Here is a 20,373-nt window from a genome sequence, read left to right on the forward strand (position 1 = left end):
TTATACTTTAAAAATGAGATGTTAGCAGTATGCAGAGGATAATACGCAGCCCCTGGGTGGTTCTGGCTTTCCATCCCTTACCCCCGCCTAGTGTTTGTTGTTAATCGACAAAGACAAAGAACAACTGTTTTGTGATTCTTTTTTTTGTTTGTTTTTTGTCTTTTTAGGGCCACACCCGCGGCATATGGAGGTTCCCAGGCTAGGGGTCTAATCTGAGCTGTAGCTGCTGGCCTACACCACAGCCACAGCAACTCGGGATCTGAGCCACATCTGCAACCTACACCGCAGCTCACAGCAACGCCAGATCCTTAACCCACTGAGCAAGGCCAGGGATTCAACCCACAACCTCATGATTCATAGTCGGATTCCTTAACCACTGAGCCACGACGAAAACTCCCTGTTTTGTGATTCTTAAAAATTAAGGCATAGCTTTTTCTAGCAAGACACTGATCGTATGCCTGGTTGTCACTCTGCAGCCGTCATGTGCGTTATAGGGTCTGATGCTCTGGTTTGGTGTGTCACCGCTGAGAAGAATTTGCTTCCTTCTTCCAGCCTCCACAGTTCAGAACCAAGGGGGCTCTTGCTCTCATGCTTCTGATTCTGCCCCCAGAGAATTAGAGATGCTCCCTCTCTGTGGCTCACATCGGTGGAATTTCTTCTTCTCTCTGACTTTCTAGGACACCCATTTCCCAAACCGAGAGCACAGTGTTCTTTTAAGCTGCTGCCTTACTGATTTGCTCACTTGCTTCTTGTATTTGTGCCCAGAGGCACAAGGAAAACGCCTTGAAAACTGAGTCAAGAAAGAGATATGGGTGCAGGGAGAGTCCCCCAAGTCAGGGCACCGAGGCTGGGATCATGGCATCTACACCATGGTCAGGCTCGAGGCTGTACTGCAGCAGGGCTGGACCTGGGGCCCCAGCCCAGGAGGAAGGCCTGGAGGAGGGCAGGGAAGGAAAGAAGAAAGCAGGAAACAGGCATGATGGGGCTGGGAGGGTGGAGACGCAGTGCGACGTGGCAGGGAGGTGAAAGTGCACACCTGTGTACAGGTGGGTATTTGGACAGGAGTCTACAGCATGGGGAGAGGAATGGAAAGACCTAGACCTCCATGTCAGGGCGCCCTGCCGCGGGAGGGCGAGGGGGAAGGGTCAAATAAAAAGATACAAAAGCTTATAAGAAATGACCTCATTTATGTAAAAAGTACGTGTTAATGTCTTGATGCAAACAGATGAAAGGAAAAGAAAGCTCCGTTAATTGAGTTCTTAGGGACGCCCGCGGGAGGTGGTCCAGTGAAAAATGAAGTTGGGCGGTTGGGATGGAGATGGACGGGAGCATGGAGGGAGCTGCAAGGTATTGGCGATTTTTCCAGCACTTTGTTTTTCTCGTGCCTTGTGTTCTTTTGTTTTATAACATGTTATAAAACAAATGTACACGGATGTGGAGCATGCATACACCTGCGCAGGTGTAGTCTGTGTACCGATGTACCCAGAACATGAGGATACACACATGTTCCTTTGAATGTGTGAAAGAGCATGTGAAGCAGTGACGAGGGGAAGAGGAGTGGCTTCCCTGTAACCTATTTTAGTAGAAACCTCACAGCAGCCTCCCATGTGATGTGTGCGCACGTGCGTATGCTCATGAGAAGCAGAGGGAGCTGCAGACGGCAGCTGCTCACTTTGAATCCCCTTTGGGGGACCTGGGGACGAGGCAGAAGCTTATTACTCTTAAATTCTCCCGTCCCCAGGGCCTAATAAATGCATTCACAGTAGTGGCTAAAACATTGTTAGCCTTGAGTGGTTTACTGATGATCTGTGAGTCTCCTTTGGTAGAAATTTAATTACTCTATGAGAATTTAAGCTCGATGAAGGCAGAAATAATATTGATCTTCATCATTTGGTTAATCATGTATTCATTCATTCATGCTATGAATATATGTCAAGTGCCATGTGTATGATATGATACATATTATGTAACATATATGATATAATGTGATACATGATATATAATATATAATATATCATGTATGATACATGGTATGATATAACATTATATGATTGTATATAATATATATTAATGTATATTAATTCTCAATATTAACAATATTTTCTTCAGTGCCTAGCATATTTCAAGGATTTTTTTAAAGTTAAAATGGAGGGTGTTATGGAAGTTCACATAGAAAGACCTAATCTAGTGGATCAGGCAGGCTTCCTGGAGGAAGTGGCATTTATGCTGCAAACTGCAAATGACAGGGAGCTCTATGGACAAGGTTGGGGGAAGATTCCACATTTCACGCGGGTGGGAGAGTGTGTGCAAAGGCCCTGAAGCAGGGGGAAGGAACACGAGGGATGAGGACAGTGCGGCTGCAGCCGAGGGCGGAAGAGGACCAGAGGGGATGAAGCCAGAAAGGCCTGTACGGGACGGATCCTGCAGGCCCCACAGGCAGGACCAGAATGTTCTCCACCTTCTTATTTTGAAGGAAGTGGCAGGTGTATTTGAAAGGACTGCCTAGGTTTTCAAATGGCAAACGTTTTCCCAAGGTTGTGTGCACTGTCTCTTTCACGCACACGTTTTTCTCTTTGCCCAACCATTTGAGAGTAAGTGACAGACAACCTGTCCTGCAAAAAGCATGTCATGTTTCATGTCAGGTGCCTTCTGGGAACACAGACTTAGCTGCGGTGGCATCACGATGCTGCTGCTGCACACCCAGCAAAGTGAACACTGATCAATACCTTTACTCTGTACGTAGTCTCCACTGAGATCTCAAATCGGCCCCGTGACCTTTGCTAACGTTTTAAAAAGCCAGGATCCAGTCAAGGATCGTGCGTTGCGTCTAGATGTCCCCTGGCCTTTTGGGGGAGGCAACTTTAGCCCAGCTGTTTTGTAGACTGCCCATCGATTTAAATGTGCCTGGAGGAGTTCCCGTTGTGCCTCAGCAGAAACGAATCTCATTGGCGTCCGTGAATCTGACTGGCATCCACGAGGACGCAGCTTCCATCCCTGGCCTCACTCAGTGGGTTGAGGATCGGTGTTGCCATGAGCTGTGACGTAGGTCGCAGACCTGGCTTGGATCTGGTGTAGCTGTGGCTCTGGTGTAGTAGCTATGGCTCCGATTCAGCCCCTAGCCTGGGAAATTCCATATGCCTTGGGTGCAGCCCTAAAAAAAAATAAAAAATAAAAAGGCACCCCCCCACACACATGTGCCTGATTATTTCCTCATGGTTAACAGGTTGCATGTTTATAGCGAGGCTACTCCCCCAGGGGATGGAGTCACTGAGAGCCACCTGGCCTCTGGAGCACGTGGTACCCGTTTCCGTATTGATGTCGGATTTGATCACGAGGTACGGTGCTGTCCACGGGCTTTCTCCACTGTACGGCTGAAACGCTCCTTTGTAAGAAATTCAGTAATCTGGAGGGTGGTGCCTTAGGCTTCTGTAAATATCCTGTTCCCCTGCAATTCTGCACTCAGTGATTTTAGCCACCATCGGCCCCTCCCCCACAATAGTTATTACTCCGGGGATGTTTCTAAGCACCTAATTTTTCGCATGTCAGTTTGTACTCTTCCGTGAAGAAGAGCCTTCCTGTCTCCTCTCCTCTTTTTAATCAGTATCATGGTGAGCTTGTGGGTGTTTAAAATTTGAACTTAATTCATATGTATTTATCATCCATTTCTAAGATTAATCTTTTTTTTTTTTTTTTTTTTTTTTTTTTAAGAGCCATACCCGCGGCTTATGGAAGTTCCCAGGCTAGGGGTTCTCATCAGAGCTACTGCTGCCAGCCTGCACCACAGCCACAGCAATGCAGGATTCGAGCCGCATCTGTGACCTACACCACAGCTCACAGCAACACCAGATCTTTAACCCGCGGAGTGAGGCTAGGGATCGAACTCGCATCCTCACGGATGTTAGGCAGGTTTGTTTCTGCTGCGCCACAGTGGGAACTCCTAACATCGATCCTTTTGACGTTACAGTTTCCCATATTTGGCCAGCAGGAGCCCCTGTGGGGAAGGTTTTTGAGAAATCTGATCTGGCTCCAGTGGCTTAAGTAATAGTAGGAAAGTGGTGACTCGGTCTGTGCTTCCCAGGCCTTTTTCTCCCGAGAGTCTCTGTGGATCGAATGTGCTTTTCTTTTTCTTTCTCTCTAGGTCTCATGGGCTAATTGGCTCTCATTGAGCTGGAACCCAACAGAGACATCACCTTGCTGTGGGTCAAGACAATGCTGGATTTTAAAACCGCTCTGAAAATGATCAAGGCGGGATCGCCCAGTGACCTTCTCAGGGGGCAGCCAGCAGCTTGAGAATTTCCCGTTCACCGGGGAGCAGCTGGAAGGAAGCCCCTCTCCGCGAAGGGCGCCTGCATGGCAGGCGGCCCCCACCCAAGGATTCACAATGAGCGTCCCAGCGCCTCCTAAGAAGTCGTGTTATACCGAGTTGCGGGACAGCAGCAATGGGGTGAAAAACAATAACGAGAGCGTCCTAAGCCTGGGCGATACCAACGCCAACCCCATCATGTTGGAGGTCGGCTCCTCTCCTGCTGACGGCGAGATTGGAAATGCAAACTCGAGGGGGCCAGAAAACAGCAGCCGCGTCCACAAGGACTTCCACCCACTTCCGGCCTTTGGGAAGGCCCCCCAGGGCGGCCCCGCCAGCCTGAAGGATTTTAAATTTTCTCTGACAGTTCCAAGAGCACTGAGTGAAGAGCCCGTGCTGGAGAGGGGCGCAGAGCCCCCGCAGGGCCCTCGGGGCCTGCAGGGACCAGGTCTGCTGAGCTGGAGGACCGCTGCGGGCGAGGCCGGGCCAGAGGCTTTGGCTAAAAGGGAGGTGGAGACTCCCCGGCCTGTTCCCAAGGATAAGCTGGCCAAGACCCTGGACAACGAGGAGTTGAGGAGGCATTCTTTGGAGAGAGCCGGCAGCGCCTCTGTGGCCCTGGACGTGCTCACAAAGGAGCGGGCTGGGGGCCTGGCCTGGCCTCTTCCGCAGCCTGCGGTGCCCGGAGATGGAGAGGGGCCGCAGAAGACGGGGATGGCCCCTCCTGCAAGGCCGGCATGTCCCCCAGCCGACAGCACCTCAGAGGGAGAGAGCGTGTGTCATCCTAAACCATCTACCTCAGAAGCCAAGGAGATGCCGCCCGCCCTGGGATGGGTCCCCCAAGTAAGCGCCCAGGGCACGGTGCCTTCTGCCCACCCAGAGGGCACTCCCGATTCCACTCCAGCATCCAGGGGTGTCTTGAGGCAGCCAGAAGCACAACCAGGTCAGGGCAAGGCAGAGCCTACAACGGAGCCGAAGCTCGTCCAGCCCAGGCCCGGGCAGGAGCTCAGGTACGCCCAGGTGGACGGCCCGGAATGTGCTAAGGAGGATGTGGTGTCACCTCTCGGGAGAAGGGAGCCGGCTGGGGAAGCACAGCAAGAAGCCTCCGGCGCTGCGTTCAGCGGCCTGGCCCACAGCGGTCCCCACCCACTGGGCGTGGGAAGAGGCAGGAGGGAGCAGGAAAAGAGAAACGAGGAGGGGTCTCTTCAGGGCACCCCCACACAGAGCCCTGCTTCCTTGGGGGCTGCTGATCATCAGCCCATAGGTCGAATTTCCCCAAGCGCAGCCAGCAGACTGGGTGACACTGTGGCATCCAGCCGCGTTTCAGCAGGTGATGGTCACGTGGCTTTGACTCCTGATGATTCGAGGGACAGCAGGCCCTTGGATCCCAGGGCGGAGAATGGGGTCCTGGGCCCTGGGAACGAGAACAGCCCTGGAGTTTTTAATTCAGACCCTTCCACTGGAGGGAGCAAAGTTGGGGTCCCTGAGCCCCTTCCCGGCAGCACCTCAGAAGCCAGCGAAGGCACAGAGATCCCTGCGTGCCCTGTCGAGACTAGGGACCGTCTAGAAAATGCTAAGACTGAAAGCACCCCAGCGAGAACAGAACCCCTTCTCAGGGTCCCAGTGCCCCTCCACCCAGAGACAACTGTGACTGTGTCCCGCCAGCCTCCACCCCCCAGCAGCCGCGCTCAGGACCCGGGCGCCTGGAGTGTGGACGCGGGGTCCTCCCCGGCTGCCCCGCCCCCCGCCGACAGCGCGAGGTTGTCACTCGCTGCCCCGAAAGTGCCTGACAAGGGCGCCTGCCCCACCGGGATCCCCAAGCCTGTGGCCGCCTCGCAGGAGGGGCTGGAGGGCCCCCAGCCGGAGAAGCCGGAGGAGAGGGCGGACCCCAAGGCCGTGATCGTGCCCAAGCCCAAGCCCGTGAGGCCCAAGATCATCACGTACATCAGGAGGGGCCCCCAGGCCCTGGGCCAGGTGGACGCGTCGCTGGTCCCCGTGGGCCTTCCTTACGCTCCGCCCGCGTGTGCCGTGCCGCTCCCCAAAGAGGAGAAGGGGGCGGGCGGGGACCTGAAGCCGGCGGCCGGCCTCTACGAGAAGTTCAAGCCGGACTTGCAGAGGCCCCGGGTGTTCAGCTCCGGGCTGGTGGTGTCTGGGATCAAGCCCCCGGGACACCCCTTCGGTCAAATGAGTGAAAAGTTTCTGCAGGAGGTAAGAGAAGGTCGCTGTGGCCCGGTCTGTGAGTCGCACGTCCTGGCGTTCGTTATGTGTGTTCAGTGAAGGGTCAGAACAGAGTGTCCTCTTAGCAAAGTGCAGGTTGTGGCGGATGGGCGTGTGTAGAAATGGACATCTGTAACTAGAGGAGGCGGGAGGCAAATGGCCAGTTCCCATGAGAAGAGTTTGATGATCAGAAGGAGAGGAAGCTGATGGATCCGAAGAGACCCATTTAAATTCTACCCGACAGAATAAATGCAGGAGCGTTAGAGGAGCATGCATGTAAGTGGGCTTCCTCGTTTAACCATGTGAGCGTAATTCGCCCGTAAACCAGGTCAATGGAAAAAAATCCAAGATAAACATATTGTTCAGATTGGTCAGCTTTGTCCTTTAAGGATGGCAGAGACTGGAGGAAGGCTGTCCTTCTCCCAGCTGATCGGAACAGCTCTGCCCTTCACTTTCTCTAGGTCCCTTTAAGGGGGACCATGTCCCCCACGGGAGAAGTTCTTTTTTGTCCACGTCAGCAGCACAGCGACTAGAAAATAAGGTGTTAGGTGCGGGCCCTGTCTTAAGTCAGAATAGCAGTAACAGCCAGCACTCAGCTGAGTCCCTGCTATGCCTGGGGCCCACATCACACCACGTTTTGTCTTGGCTGGTCCCCCCTAATCCCAGCAGTGGTCCCCTAGACGGTGCCTGTTACGGTTGTCCAGGCGGGAAGCAGACTCAGAGAGCTTGGAGTGACTCATCCAAGGCCGCGAAGCAAGGGCGGTGCTGACAGGCCCTCCCAGGCCCTCCTGCTCTCCTCACTGTGCTCCTCCGTACCGGGCGCTGGGGCGGGGCCTCCTCCCAGAGCTCAGACAGGAGGCTTGTGCCAGGGATCAGTTAGGAGTGGGACCCGATCTCTCCTCTCCTGACCCCCTTCAGGCCGCTCTGTCCCTGGGCTGGAGCGTGTAGGGTGGCTCAGCCGCTGGGAGGCACTCAGTCTGGCTCCTGCCTCCAGACCGCCTCTCCTCCTCTCCCCTCCCCCGCTGCCTCAGGGCCTTTGCACGTCCCTCTGCTCAGGCTGTTCTTCTCCCAGATGATCTGAGTAGCTCTGCCCTTCACTTCCTGTAGGTTTCTGTTCAAATGTCGCTTTATTGGTGACTTTCCTTTGCTCCGGTGGTTCAAATAAAGTAATTAGGTACCCCCTCCACACGCACACAAAAGGTCCCTTGGATTTTTCTCTGCAAAAATACATTTGTGAGAGAAACTTTATTTGGAGACATAGGCAGAAATCCTGTTACTAGCTGCAGGCCTTTCTCTGTGGCCTTTCTTAATTTTTCTTGTATATGTTTCTTTTCTTTATTGCTTCCACTCCCTCCATGAAATATAGAATAATTTCTATGTTAGAGGCACATTTTCCCCCAAATGTTTTCTGTTCTCAGTTCTCTAGAAGCCACCCCGAGGCTCCAGGAAATGGGAGGGAATGGGTGTTTGTGTGGCTTTAGGCGCTCGGAGGGGTTGGAGAGACCCTGTTGGTGTGGGGACAGCAGTGTCACTGCGTGCCACCTGCTGTTGCTGAGGGCCATTTTCTGCCATAATCCAAGGCCCAGGCCCTTTCCTCAGGCTGCCGGGTAGAGCAGAGAAGCCCGAGCCCCTGTTAGTGGTGAGCTCATTTCTGGGGAGATGTCTAATCAAACTCGGAGAGTAGGGTGGTCTTTGGCCTTTGCTCCTAAAGCTATGACCTGATGGAACCCACAGGCTCCCCATCTGTGTTTAGCCTCAGAAGTGGCTCTGAAGATCATCCTGGGTCAGTCATGCCAGGGTGATAAAGTGGGCCTGCTTGTCCAGACTGCTGTCTGCTGTTGGCTCTCCTGAGGCCTTGGGGGCACCTCCTCCTATTGACACCTTCGGGGAGCCCTGGCATCAGGGACTGGTATAAGGAGGAGGAGGAGGAGGGCAGCAGGGCTGAGGACCAGGTGAGGCAGTGTGCTTGCAGGATACAGGTGTGCGGAGGGGTGGGGGGGGCTGGACTCCCCTCCCCTCACTGGCACCACCTCATCACTGTGGGCCGCTGTCCGCCAGCGCTCTCCAGAGAAACAGATCGTCTACACAGGCATGGGTGTGTGTACCTGGTTTTCTATCTATTGAGACTGTAAGGAATTGGGTCCCACAGTTATGGAGGCTGGCGTATCCAAAATCTGCAGGGTGGGCTGGCAGGCTGGAGACCTAGGGAAGTGTTGATGCCGCGGTTCAAGTCCAAAAGCTGTCAGTTGGCAGATTTCCCTCTTCTTTGAGGGAGGTCAGTCTTTTTCTGTTATGGCCTTTGACTGATTAGATGAGGCCCACCCACCTCAGGAGGTAATCTGCTTTATTTAAGGTCTACTGAATTCAATGTTGATCTCATCCAAAGAAAAAAAAATTACCTTCAGAGAAACATCTGGAATAATCCTTGCCCAACTCTCTGAGTTGCGTTGCCTATCAAGGTGACACCATGAGCCATCCCCAGCCCTCTCCCTGCACCTGTCCCAGTGAAGCTTCAGCATTTGCCTGGTGTCTCCCCGGCCCATGGTCCCCTGAGAACAGGACAGGGCAAACGGGAAGGGGGACAATCTAGTGAGAACTTATTAGTTCCTTGTGTGACTTGAGAGATTTTAGAAGTTTGAAATCACAAAGATGCTTTAGTTTGCTTTCAAAATTATTTCTCTAGAAAGACTCCTTTAGAGAAGGAGAGAAAAGCCCCATTTGGGTTGAATCTGTCTGCATTTGTGACTGCAGTGAATCCTGCTCTGTCCTGTCAATAGAGATGAAAGCAAAGCATGTGAAGCTTTTTGTAGACTCTCTTGTTTTATTAAAAGTGCACAGATGAGGCATCTGAGGCATACGTCTCACCTTTGTAAAGAATTTGTTATCTTACTAGAGACAAATTACCCAACAAAATGATAGACATTGAAGCTCTTGAAAACATTAAAGTTATTTTTGAATGACAGCGGGGTGGGTTTTTTTTTTTTTTCTTTTTTTTTAGGGCTGTACCTGTGGCATTTGGAGGTTCCCAGGCTAGGGGTTGAATTGGAACTGCAGCAGCCAGCCTACACCACAGCCACAGCAATGCCAGATCCTTCACCCACTGAGCGAGGCCAGGGATTGAACCTGCGTCCTCATGGATGCTGGTCAGATTTATTTCTGCTGATCCACAATGGGAACTCCAACAGTGGGATGGATTTGACCCCTGGAGTCTGTCCGGTTTGAAAGAACAGAATCATTACTGACACAGAGGACACTGCAATCCTAAAATCTCAGCAGATGTAGGTTAGAAATGATACTGATTTCTTCATGGGAGCACCAGCTAAAAGCAATGAGCAATGACACCAAACATTTAGAAAGTAAAATTTAAAAAAAAATAGAGGAAATGTGAGTATAATAGAAAAGCCGAGGATTGATAGTAAGAGCGTAAGTAGAAAATGGTGAAAATTTTATCAGGCAGCAGATGTAGAATGTTCTTTCACAGGAATTGAATTTGCCGTGGCCTGAATTCCATCTATCTGCTCTAGCGATCATGCATATTTTATAATGTGATTATGATAAAACTTTAAAGGCCTCGTCTTTTGTTTCAATAATGTCAATTTGAGGAGAACTTTGTATCTCTTTCAACAGTCAAAGGGTATTAAATTAAGGGTTTATCGCTTCCACATCCGGGATTACAGCTTTACAGCCCCTATTAAAGAATATGGTTAAACGCCTGTGATTTCTGAAGAGATGGAGGTTTGACTAGTCGAATGCATTGTGATTTTAGAGCGGAGTTAATTAACATCTGTATCTTTTCAAATGTAGCCTCTGGCACTATGTTTTTTGTTTTTTTTTTAACTTAAAAGAAATAAGATTATTTCGTTCTCTTTTTACCGTGAAGAAACACTGATACTGTGAACAGGCTTGTGAGTACAGGATTGCCTATTTAAAAGGTAGCCATCAATAGTATCCTCATCCGCCCTGTGAACCACAGCAGACTGTCACATGGTGTCACGTGATTAAATTCAGGAAAGAAGGAAACACGATCCCTTTAGTTCCCAGAGGTTTGCTGATTTCAGCCCCTGCGCTAAATGCTGTTCTAGGTGCGATGCATTCAGCAGTCCTCACGCAAGACTCTGCCCCCAACTTCCATCCTGGTGAGACTTGCTCAAACATTCCTGCAGGCACCACCTTACTAGGAACGATAATCAGAGGTAGTTCACAGTCTCTCCTTTTTAATTATGGAAACAGAAGGTAGAGGCCTGAGCAAAGACGTCTTTGCATTAACTTCTCCATTCCTCCCAATAACCTTTTCTCCCTCATTAACCGTGCATAGTGTATTTCCTAAGTAGCCTAATAAAGACGTCACATCACCTGATAAAGTTCATCAACTTCACGGAAGACTAGGTCACTAGAAAAATTGTGCCTCTCCTCCTTAGCAATCATGGAACTTTCCGAATTCCATGAACATTTGCTAAATTCTCCTCTTGCATCATTGACAGTCTTTATTTATAGATTGACTTCTTGCACAAATTCCAATGGTTTGGGGGTGATCAAATTTAAAAATCTTATAGAGGGGGTTCTTTTTTCTCCCAGGGAAATATAGTTTCATAAAGTGTTAGAACCAGCATAGACCTAAGAGGGCATCCAGCCGTGGTCCACTTGGAGATGAAGACGCGGGGTCCAGTGAATGTAAGTGACGGGGGGTGGAGCGACTCGATGGTGCCCGGTGGTCATTGCTGGCGCCGTGGTGTCTGGACTGGGTTCAGCACTCGTCCTATGATGCTCGGGTCTCTGACTGAGCTTCTGGTCACTTATCGTAGGTTGCAGAACGCCCTGGAAAAGAGGAATTTTGTTCTCCTCCCTATACGCACTATGAAGTTCCTCCAACCTTCTATCGATCGGCCATGCTCCTTAAGCCCCAGTTGGGATTGGGCGCGATGTCACGTTTACCGTCTGCCAAGAGTCGGATCCTGATCGCAAGTCAGAGGTCTTCAGCGAGCGCCATCCACCCGCCAGGAACCCTAGCGACCGCTGCCGCTCTCTACAGTTCCGACCCTGCAGGTAACCAGGGCCACAAGGGCTGCTTTTTCCTGAAAGATTCATAAAGTGTTAGAACCAGCAGAGACCTAACCAGCATAAATCACGTAAAATGATGGTAACTAAGCATGAGTGCCTGTCCTGCCTTAGAAGATCCTTGTTCTGTTCTTCCATCTGGTTGTAGATACAGACAAGGCTCATCTCTCTGCACCTGTCATCCTCCACGTCACCTTAAAACAATGGCCCTTGTAACCACCACCTCACTTCCTGTATTTTCTCCCTTCTCTGATACATCCTATGGACTAGGGTTTAGAAATTTTTTTTTTTCTGTGAAGGGCCAGATAGTAAATATTTTAGGCTTTGGGGGCCATAATGGTCTGTGTTATAACTACTCAGCAAGGGAGTTCCCGTCGTGGCTCAGTGGTTAACGAATCTGACTAGGAACCATGAGGTTTTGGGTTCCATTCCTGGCCTCGCTCAGTGGATTAGGGACCCAGCGTTGCCATGAGCTGTGGTGTAGCTTGCAGATGTGGCTCGGATCCCACATTGCTGTGGCTGTGGCCCTAGGCCGGTGGCTACAGCTCTGATTAGACCCCTAGCCTGGGAACCTCCATATGCCGCAGGTGCAGCCCTAGAAAAGACAAAAAGACAGAAAAAAAACAAAAACAAAAACAAAACCAAACCAAAAAAACCCCTACTTAGCAAGAAAATAGCCATAGACAGAACGTGAATACATGCGTCCAGCTGTGTTTTCAATTTACAATTCAATTTACAAAACCAGATATAGGCAGGCCTTGGAGATGCTGTGGGTTCAGTTCTGGACCACACAGTGAAGCCGATGCTGCAGTAAAGGGAGTTTTGGCTTCGCAGTGCATTTAAAATTATGTCCACCCTGTAGTGTGGTCTGTTAAGTGTGCAGTAGCACCGTGTCTCACAGAACAATAGATATACCTTAATTAAAAACTACTAGGGACCTCTCTCAGAGTTCCCGTTGTGGCTCAGTGGTTGGCGAATCCGCCTAGGAACCATGAGGTTGCGGGTTCGATCCCTGACCTTCCTCAGTGGGTCAGGGATCCCGCGTTGCTGTGGCTGTAGTGTAGGCCGGCAGCTACAGCTCTGATTGGACCCGTAGCCTGGGAACCTCCATATGCCACAGCAGCGGCCCAAGAAATGGCAAAAAGACAAAATAAATAAATAAATAAATAAATAATAAATAAAAAAAATACTGGGGAGCTCTCTTGTGGTGGAGGGGAGTTCTCTCATCACTGGAGCATCCTGGGTTACTGCCATGGCATGGGTTCAATCTCTAGCCTGGAACTCCCCATGCTGCGGGCATGGGAAAACTTTATTTATTCAAAGAAAAGAAACTTTATTTATTCAAAGCCCTAACCATCTTCCGAGCCTTCAGCACGTCCTGCTGGTAACCTCAAAGGTGACTGATCCCAGATCCTGACAACAAACAGAGTAACAACTTAAAATTTGAAATATTGTGAGAATTACTGAAATGTGACGCAGAAGCACTAAGCGAGCAAATGCTGTTGGAAAAATGGCACCAAGAGTCTTGCTCAAGGCAGGGTTGCCACAGATCTTCCATTTACAAAACATGAACTATCTGCAAAGTGCAGTTACATGAGGCGTGTCTGCAGCAGGCTGGACTGGGCCTGCGGGCTATGTGGTTTGTCAGAGGGACCTTCCTGCAGTCCAGCAGTGACCATGTCACACTTTTCATCTGTTCACAAATCCTTTTCTTTTCTTTTCTTTTCTTTTTTTTTTTTTTTTTTTTTTTTGCTTATTAGGGCCACACCCGATGCATAGGGAGCTTCCCAGGCTAGGGGTCTACCTGGAGCTACAGCTGCCGGCCTATGCCACAGCCACAGCAACGCCAGATCCGAGCCGCATCTGCCACCTGCACCACAGCTCACGGCAACGCTGGATCCTTAACCCACTGAGCGAGTCTAGGGATCAAACCCACGTCCTCATGGATACTAAATGGGTTCCTAACCCACTGAACCACAACGGGAACTCCCTGTTCACACGTCTTGAACACCAGTTTTGTTTACAGAAGGGCCCTCCTCCCTCCTCCCGTGGCCTGTCCTGAGTTCTCTGCGCGTCTCTGTTTCCCCCTCTCCATCCATTCTTCTGCTCGTGTGGTTTCCTCTAGGTGTTACGTATTCTTTTATTATAGAAGGAATCCATACCTGCTGTAAAAATTTTTTGCATGTAGAAAAACATGCAGAAGAAAGTAATTGTCCTTATATTTTTACTTACACCTAGCCAGAGTTAATATTATGGAAATTCTTCTTCCAGTGTGTTTTTGTCTATGCATTTGTCAGTAGTTGAATTAATACTGAATGTGAGTTTTGGTTTTGCCTACTAACATCTTGCTGTAGGTATTGCCTGTGCCATCCATATTTCGGAGATGTTTGAATGGTAGCATCACATTCCATTCTGTTCCTTTATTTGTTAACCGAACAAATTCTGGGTACTTAGTATGTGCCAGAAGTTGTAAATTGAGGACTGCAGCAGTGAACAGAGAATTCCTGCCTTCGTGCAGCTGAGTCCAATGGATGAAAGAGACAGAAAGAAAGAAAAAAAATACATAATTAGAAATTGGGACACATGTTAGGAAAGCCAGGAACAGAATGTTTTGAGAAATTGCAACCAGCAGAGGGTTGTAGGGATGAGACAGATGTGCTTCAGGGCGGCGGCGTGGAGGAAATTGGGAAGAATGGGCGGGGGATGGTATCAGCATTGATTTAGGGAAATTGGATTCTGCTTGTTCTACACTATTTTCAATAATGTTGCAATTTGAATCTTTATTTGTCTTCCCTCATGTAGTTTTCTTGGATAGACATTTGAAGTGTAATTGTTGGATAAAAGCAGTTCCAAACATTTCTTTAAGGTTGACCTATTTTCCAGAAACCCTGGCATAGCTCTTTTCACAGTGTTTCTTGAAAGCGTTTCTTTTTGCCACAGCCTCGTCAGTACTGAGGGCTGCTCTTTATATCATGGCTACTATTATGACTGCGTTTCTTTTGTTACTGGTGGAAGGGAATGGTTTTTTATCTGCTGGCCGTTTTGTGAATTGTCATTTACTCAGGTAATTATTGATAGTCTTAATGGGTAGGTGTTTTCTTGGCGAGCACGTCTATAAAAAATCATATTACTTTTTGACGGTTCGTATTTGATGATATATGTATGTTGTGATGGACCTGCCTGCTCTCATCAGAGCTGTTACACGTTAATTACATATTCAGTCACTCATTCAGCAGTTGGTACTGTTGGCCTCTTATGTAGCAGTGTTGTCCTAGGCATGGGGATAAAGCAGTGGCAACAGACACAGGTCCTCGGCCTGGAGGTCCCCCTGTGGCTCGGGGTGTTAAGGACCCGCTGTGAGGATGCGGGTTCAATCCCTGGCCTTACTCAGTGGGTTAAGGATCCGGCATTGCCCTGAGCGGTGGCATAGGTCTCAGATGTGGCTCCGAATTGGCATGGCTGTGTAGGCTGCAGCTGCAGCTCCGGTTCAGCCCCTGGCCCGGGGACCTCCACATGCCACAGATGTGGCTGTAAAAAGGAAAAAAAAAAATCCTTGACTGTATTCTAGAATTTTAGGATGGAAGTAGGAAAACGTTTTCTCTTTTTAATAAGAAGTCACATGGTCTGTTGGGAATCATAACTAGTATTGAAGAAAATGAAACAGAGAAGGGGGAGGAGGTGGGTTGGGCAGGAAGGAGGAGCTTCTGATTTTAGATAGAGGGGTCGGAAAAGGCCTCCCTGAGAAGATGACCTTTAAGCCAGTCCCCAGAGGAGGGGAGGCAGGGAAGAGCCAGTGCAAAGGCCCTGGGGTCGCAGGGAGGCCAGAGAGGCCCGGGCAGAGGGAGGAGGGGGCGAGCGGTTGAGGTTAGGAGCAGAGAGGTGGTTGGCCTTGAGGATTTGCAGACGCCTAAGAACCTAAGGATTCGACTTCTCCTCCCAGGGAGGGACCACTGGAGGTTTGGTGGGGCAGTGTGAGCTGTGTGTTATGTTAGCCGGACCTCTCCGAGTCCAGGTGGAGCGCGTGCTCTTAAGGGGACAGTGTGTCCACCTGTCTCCCCTCCCTCTCCCTTCGCCCCGCACACTCTCAGGGCCTCAGCCCCTCCAAACCCTGATCCCCGTGTCTTCAAGGCTGTGACGGACAGCCTCTCTCTGCTGTCCTCCATCCTGTGCCCTGGCCTCCAGGCCGTGGGACTGGCAACTCTGAGGTCACCTCTTTTGCGCCCCTTCTCTAAAGGATCACATTCCCGTGCTGACCGTTGTACAGTTTCTGAAAACATTCATTCCATGTAGTTTGTTTTGTTTTCTAATTGTGGCAGCCTGCATATCCATTAAATCTTTATGGGTAGACTTGCCTTTACATATTCATTAAAGGTTGTTGACATCCACTGGTGTTTGTCGTAGCTAATAAACACTTTCCCTTTTGGGGTTTCTGTTTCAGACTACTTGGGTAATGGTTGCTTGGGGGGTTTTGTTATTGTTTTAAGAATCCTTTTTTTTTTCCTGGCTGTGCTTGTGGCATGTGGCGGTTCCCTGGGCCAGGGATCAAACATGCACCACGGCAGTGAATGACCCGAGCCACAGCGGTGGCAATGCTGGATCCATAACCCACTGAGCCACCAGGAAACTCTAAGGATCCTTTTTAAATGCTTCTGTCTGTGGTTGCATTTTGTGTGCAGTTAGCATGCAGTTTTGTGTCTGGCATCGCATGGTTAGCAGATCAGGATTCTCCATTGCTCTTAGCTTGGTTACTCTTCTGCCTTTATTTTGCATGGTCCTATGAGGCTCTGAGCAGCATCATGGTGACACGTGAGAGCTGGAGCCCCAGTACTGCACCCTGTAATTTAGCTTACGCTGCCAACTGGAAGTGCTGCCCACCTTCTGAATCCTAAGACCTGCTTTGATACGTGAGCTGCATGCACTGTATTTTTTCCACTTCTCAGGGAAGGAACCTCATAGATCTCCTACAGGCAAGTAAACCGGGGACTTAAATTTGGGGTGAATTCCTGTTGTTTCTGCTCCTGCCTTGGCTCTGCAAGTACCATTTGGTGCATCATGGCTTTAAAGTGACCTGAAAAAACCAGATATGCAGTCAAGACACACTTCCCCACAAAGCAGATCCTCCCACAGGTTCTATGGTGGTTCTGTGGCGTAAACGAATTTTCTGGCCTAAGACCCTTAAAGGGTCACATATCTTAATGGGACCATGTCTCCTGCAAGATAACTTAAGCCTTCCTTCCTTACCTTAGCTTACTTACATAACTGTCCTTATTTCTTACATAATTCATGTGGGTTTTTTTTTTTTTTTTTTTGGTCTTTTTAGGGCTGCACCTGTGGCACATGAGGGTTTCCAGGCTAGGGGTCCAATCGGAACTGTAGCCGCCAGCCTGCACCACAGCGACAGCGACGCCAGATCTGAGCTGCATCTGCGACCTACACCACAGCTCACAGCAACACCGGATCCTTGACCCACTGAGCAAAGCCAGGGATCGAACCTGCAACCTCATGGTTCCTAGTCGGGGTCGTTAACTGCTGAGCCACAGCGGGAACTCCAATTTCTGTGGTTTTGTATACAGTGCTTTCTGACTCCACAGTCAGAAACCCTCTGAGCAGAACCCTCTGAGGTTTTGCTGTCATTAGGCCTGGGTCTGAAACTCAGGATGCTGTTTAGATGCTCCGAGTACAACAGCCGGACAGTTAGCTCCCTTTAGGTGGACATAGAGCCTGTGTCCGTGAAGCCTCAGGTTGTACATAGAAATGATCTGTTGCTGGATCCTTTACCTCGAAAGAGTCGAAAGGCAGTGCTTTTCTGTACTTTTCTTTACTGCCTTTTTAGTAGATGTATGTATGTTTTATGTTCCTTCATGGCCTCATGCATCCTGTTAAAAATGTTCATGTCTAGAGTGCCCAGCATACCAGGAAGTCATTTGTATTCATGGAAATTAAATAAACCCAGTGTTGCTGAAAGCAGGACGTTATTGTGTCGGCCAGTGTACCCTGAAAGAACTATAATATTTTTTGATAGGAATAGTTAAAGTGTCAAAACAAAAGTTTTTTAAAGACTAGATGGGAAGAATACTTTATTCTTTTTTTTTTTTTTGGTAAGATTTTTATTTTTTCTGTTATAGTTGACTTACAGTGCTCTGTCAATTTCTGCTGTACGTCGTCCTTTAGTCTATAAATAACCAGAGAGTTCCAGGCAGAGAAGAGATGTTGGGTCAATACTTCTCAACTTATATTCAGTGTTTTTTAATGTCTTTTTATTTATTACTGAAATGAATTTATCACCTCTGTAGTTGTATAATGATCATCACAATCCAATTTCATAGGATTTCCATCCCACAACCCAAGCCCATCCCCCCACCCCCCACCCTGTCTCCTCTGGAGACCAAAAGTTTTTCAATGTCTGTGAGTCAGCATCTGTTCTGCAAAGAAGTTCATTGTGTCCTTTTTTCAGATTCCACATGTCAGTGAAAGCATTTGATGTTGGTGTCTCATTGTCTGGCTGACTTCACTTAGCATGATAATTTCTCGGTCCATCCATGTTGCTAAAAATGCCGGTACTTCGTTCTTTTTAATGGCTGAGTAATATTCCATTCTGTATATGTACCACATCTTGATCCACTCCTCTGTCGATGGACATTTAGGTTGTTTCCATGTCTTGGCTATTGTACATAGTGCTGCAGTGAACACTGGAGTACATGTGTCTTCTTGAGGCATGGTTTTCTCTGGATAGATGCCCAGGAGTGGAATGGCTGGATCAAATGGTAGTTCTATGTTTAGTTTTCTGAGGCATCTCCATACTCTTTTCCACAGTGGTTGCACCAATTTACAATCCCACCAACAGTGTAATAGGGTTCCTTTTTCTCTACACCCTCTCTAGCACTTACTGTTTGTAGACTTTTTGATGATGGCCATTCTGGCTGGCGTAAGGTGGTACCTCGTAGTGGTTTTGATTTGTGTTTCTCTAATAATGAGTGATGTTGCACATCTTTTCATGTGTTTTTTTGCCATCTGTATGTATTCTTTGGAGAATTGTCTCTTTAGATCTTCTGCCCATTTTTTGATGGGGTTGTGTTTTTTGTTTTTTGTTTTTTTTTTTTTTTGGTATGGAGCTGCAGAAGGTGTTTATAAATTTTGGAGACTAATCCCTTGTCAGTTGATTCATTTGCAAAGATTTTCTCCCATTCTGTGGGTTGTCTTTTCATTTTGTTTAGGGTTTCCTTTGCTGTGCAGAAACTTTGAAGTTTTATTAGGTCCCATTTGTTTATTTTTGTTTTTATTGTCAATACTCTTAAGAGGTGGATCTGAGAAGATGTTGCTGTGGTTTGTGTCAGAGAGTGTTTGGCCTATGTTTTCCTGTTAGAGTTTTATACTACCTGGTCTTATATCTAGGTCTTTCATCCATTTGGAGTTTATTTTTGTGTATGATGTTAGGGAGTGTTCTAATTTCATTCTTTTCCATGTGGCTGTCCAGTTTTCCCAGCACCACTTATTGAACAAGCTGTCTTTTCTCCATTATATATTCTTGCCTCCTTTGTCATAGATTAGTTGGCTGTAGGTGCATGGGTTGAATTCTGGGCTTTCTATGCTGTTCCACTGATCTATAGTTCTGTCTTTGTGCCAGTACCATATGGTTTTGATGACTGTTGCTTTGTAGTATAGTCTGAAGTCCAGGAGCCTGATTCCTCCAGCTCCATTTTTCCTTTTGAGGATATCTTTGGCTATTCTGGGTCTTTTGTGCTTCCAAACAAACTTTAAAATATTTTGTTTGAGTTCTGTGAAAAATGTCCTTGGTAATTTGGTAGGGATTGCATTGAATCTGTAGATTGCCTTAGGTAGTATAGTCATTTTGATAATATTAACTCTTCCAATCCAAGAGCTTGGTATGTCTTTCCATCTATTTGTGTCATCTTTGATTTCTTTCATCAGTGTCTTATAGTTTTCAGAGGACAGGACTTTTGTATCTTTAGGTTATATTCAGTTTTGTTATGAATTCTGCTTATTGAAATAAAGTCTATTTTAGAGTTCAACATACTGTCTAAACTTGCCTCTTTGATAGTTTTTTTCAAGAGGCAGGTCGAGTCCTATCAAATTTTAAAATGTAGACACTTAAGTCAAAGCAACCTATGTCAAAGGACAGGTCATCTTGATCGGAAACCTTAAAACGCAAGCACAGTAGTAATTGTTGAAACGTCTGAATGGTCTCCATAGTGTCAGAAATTTAGCAAAATGTAGCATACGCTCAGATTTTCTAAAGGAAGCATTTCGGTGACAGTATTATTTTTCACTTATGGTGTTTGCCCTCTTGGTGTCAAAGCCGATAATAGCTCTGAACCTTCTGATTGGTTTTAGAAGACCAGTTTGCATGGCTAATGAATTCAGTGCCTGTGAAATCCTTGGCCCCCCACACACACACCTCATGGCAGCAGGCCCTCCCCCATCCGAGCAGAGCTCAGGGATGCGAAGAGGGAGGCCCATTCAGGAGAACCAGTGCCGCCCTGGCTCCCTGCACAGCGCTGTGTCCTGTTGATGGAAGGTGTTCCTGGAGGAGGAACAGCACAGGGCAGCTTGGGAGCTGGCCGCTCGGGGCTTGATGTGGGAGCTGGGCCTAGGAGAATTCAGGGATGGACCCAGCCAAACCCGGAGACCCTGCAGGAAGAGTGTGGCAGAGGCGTGGACGTTTGCAGCTTCTTTAGGAAAGAGGGACTAGTCCTGTCTCCGTCCCTGAGGCAGAACCCGATGAATATGTTGGGTCCGGATTGTGAAGGGCCTTCACTGCCAAGCTAAGTCTGGAGGGAATG

General features: G+C 48.4%; 1 protein-coding gene across 13 annotated transcripts in view; it reads left to right on the plus strand.

Annotated features, from left to right (window-relative positions):
• The window catches only part of MTUS2 (microtubule associated scaffold protein 2), a 493,299-nt gene that overhangs the window by 154,609 nt on the left and 318,317 nt on the right, over window positions 1-20,373 (plus strand). For 11 of the 13 annotated variants that reach the window (XR_014819036.1, XM_021065174.2, XM_021065171.2 and 8 more), the window contains 2 exons: window positions 4,139-6,508; window positions 11,320-11,560. Coding sequence is in view for 11 of the 13 variants with exons in the window: in XM_021065174.2 (XP_020920833.1) it covers window positions 4,382-6,508; window positions 11,320-11,560 (2,368 nt within the window). In the remaining 2 variants the exon portion in view is untranslated. Of the gene's footprint in view, window positions 1-3,223; window positions 3,336-4,138; window positions 6,509-11,319; window positions 12,088-13,413; window positions 14,133-20,373 lie in introns of those variants that run through there. The other 2 variants (XR_014819037.1, XM_084981297.1) reach the window with 2 other exon arrangements.

Source organism: Sus scrofa, chromosome 11 (assembly GCF_054392235.1).
Source record: "Sus scrofa isolate SSC_HxYL_T2T_F1_AM1 chromosome 11, Sscrofa_HxYL_maternal_Yorkshire_Landrace_v2.0, whole genome shotgun sequence".
In the NCBI taxonomy this organism is placed as follows: Eukaryota; Metazoa; Chordata; class Mammalia; order Artiodactyla; family Suidae; genus Sus; species Sus scrofa.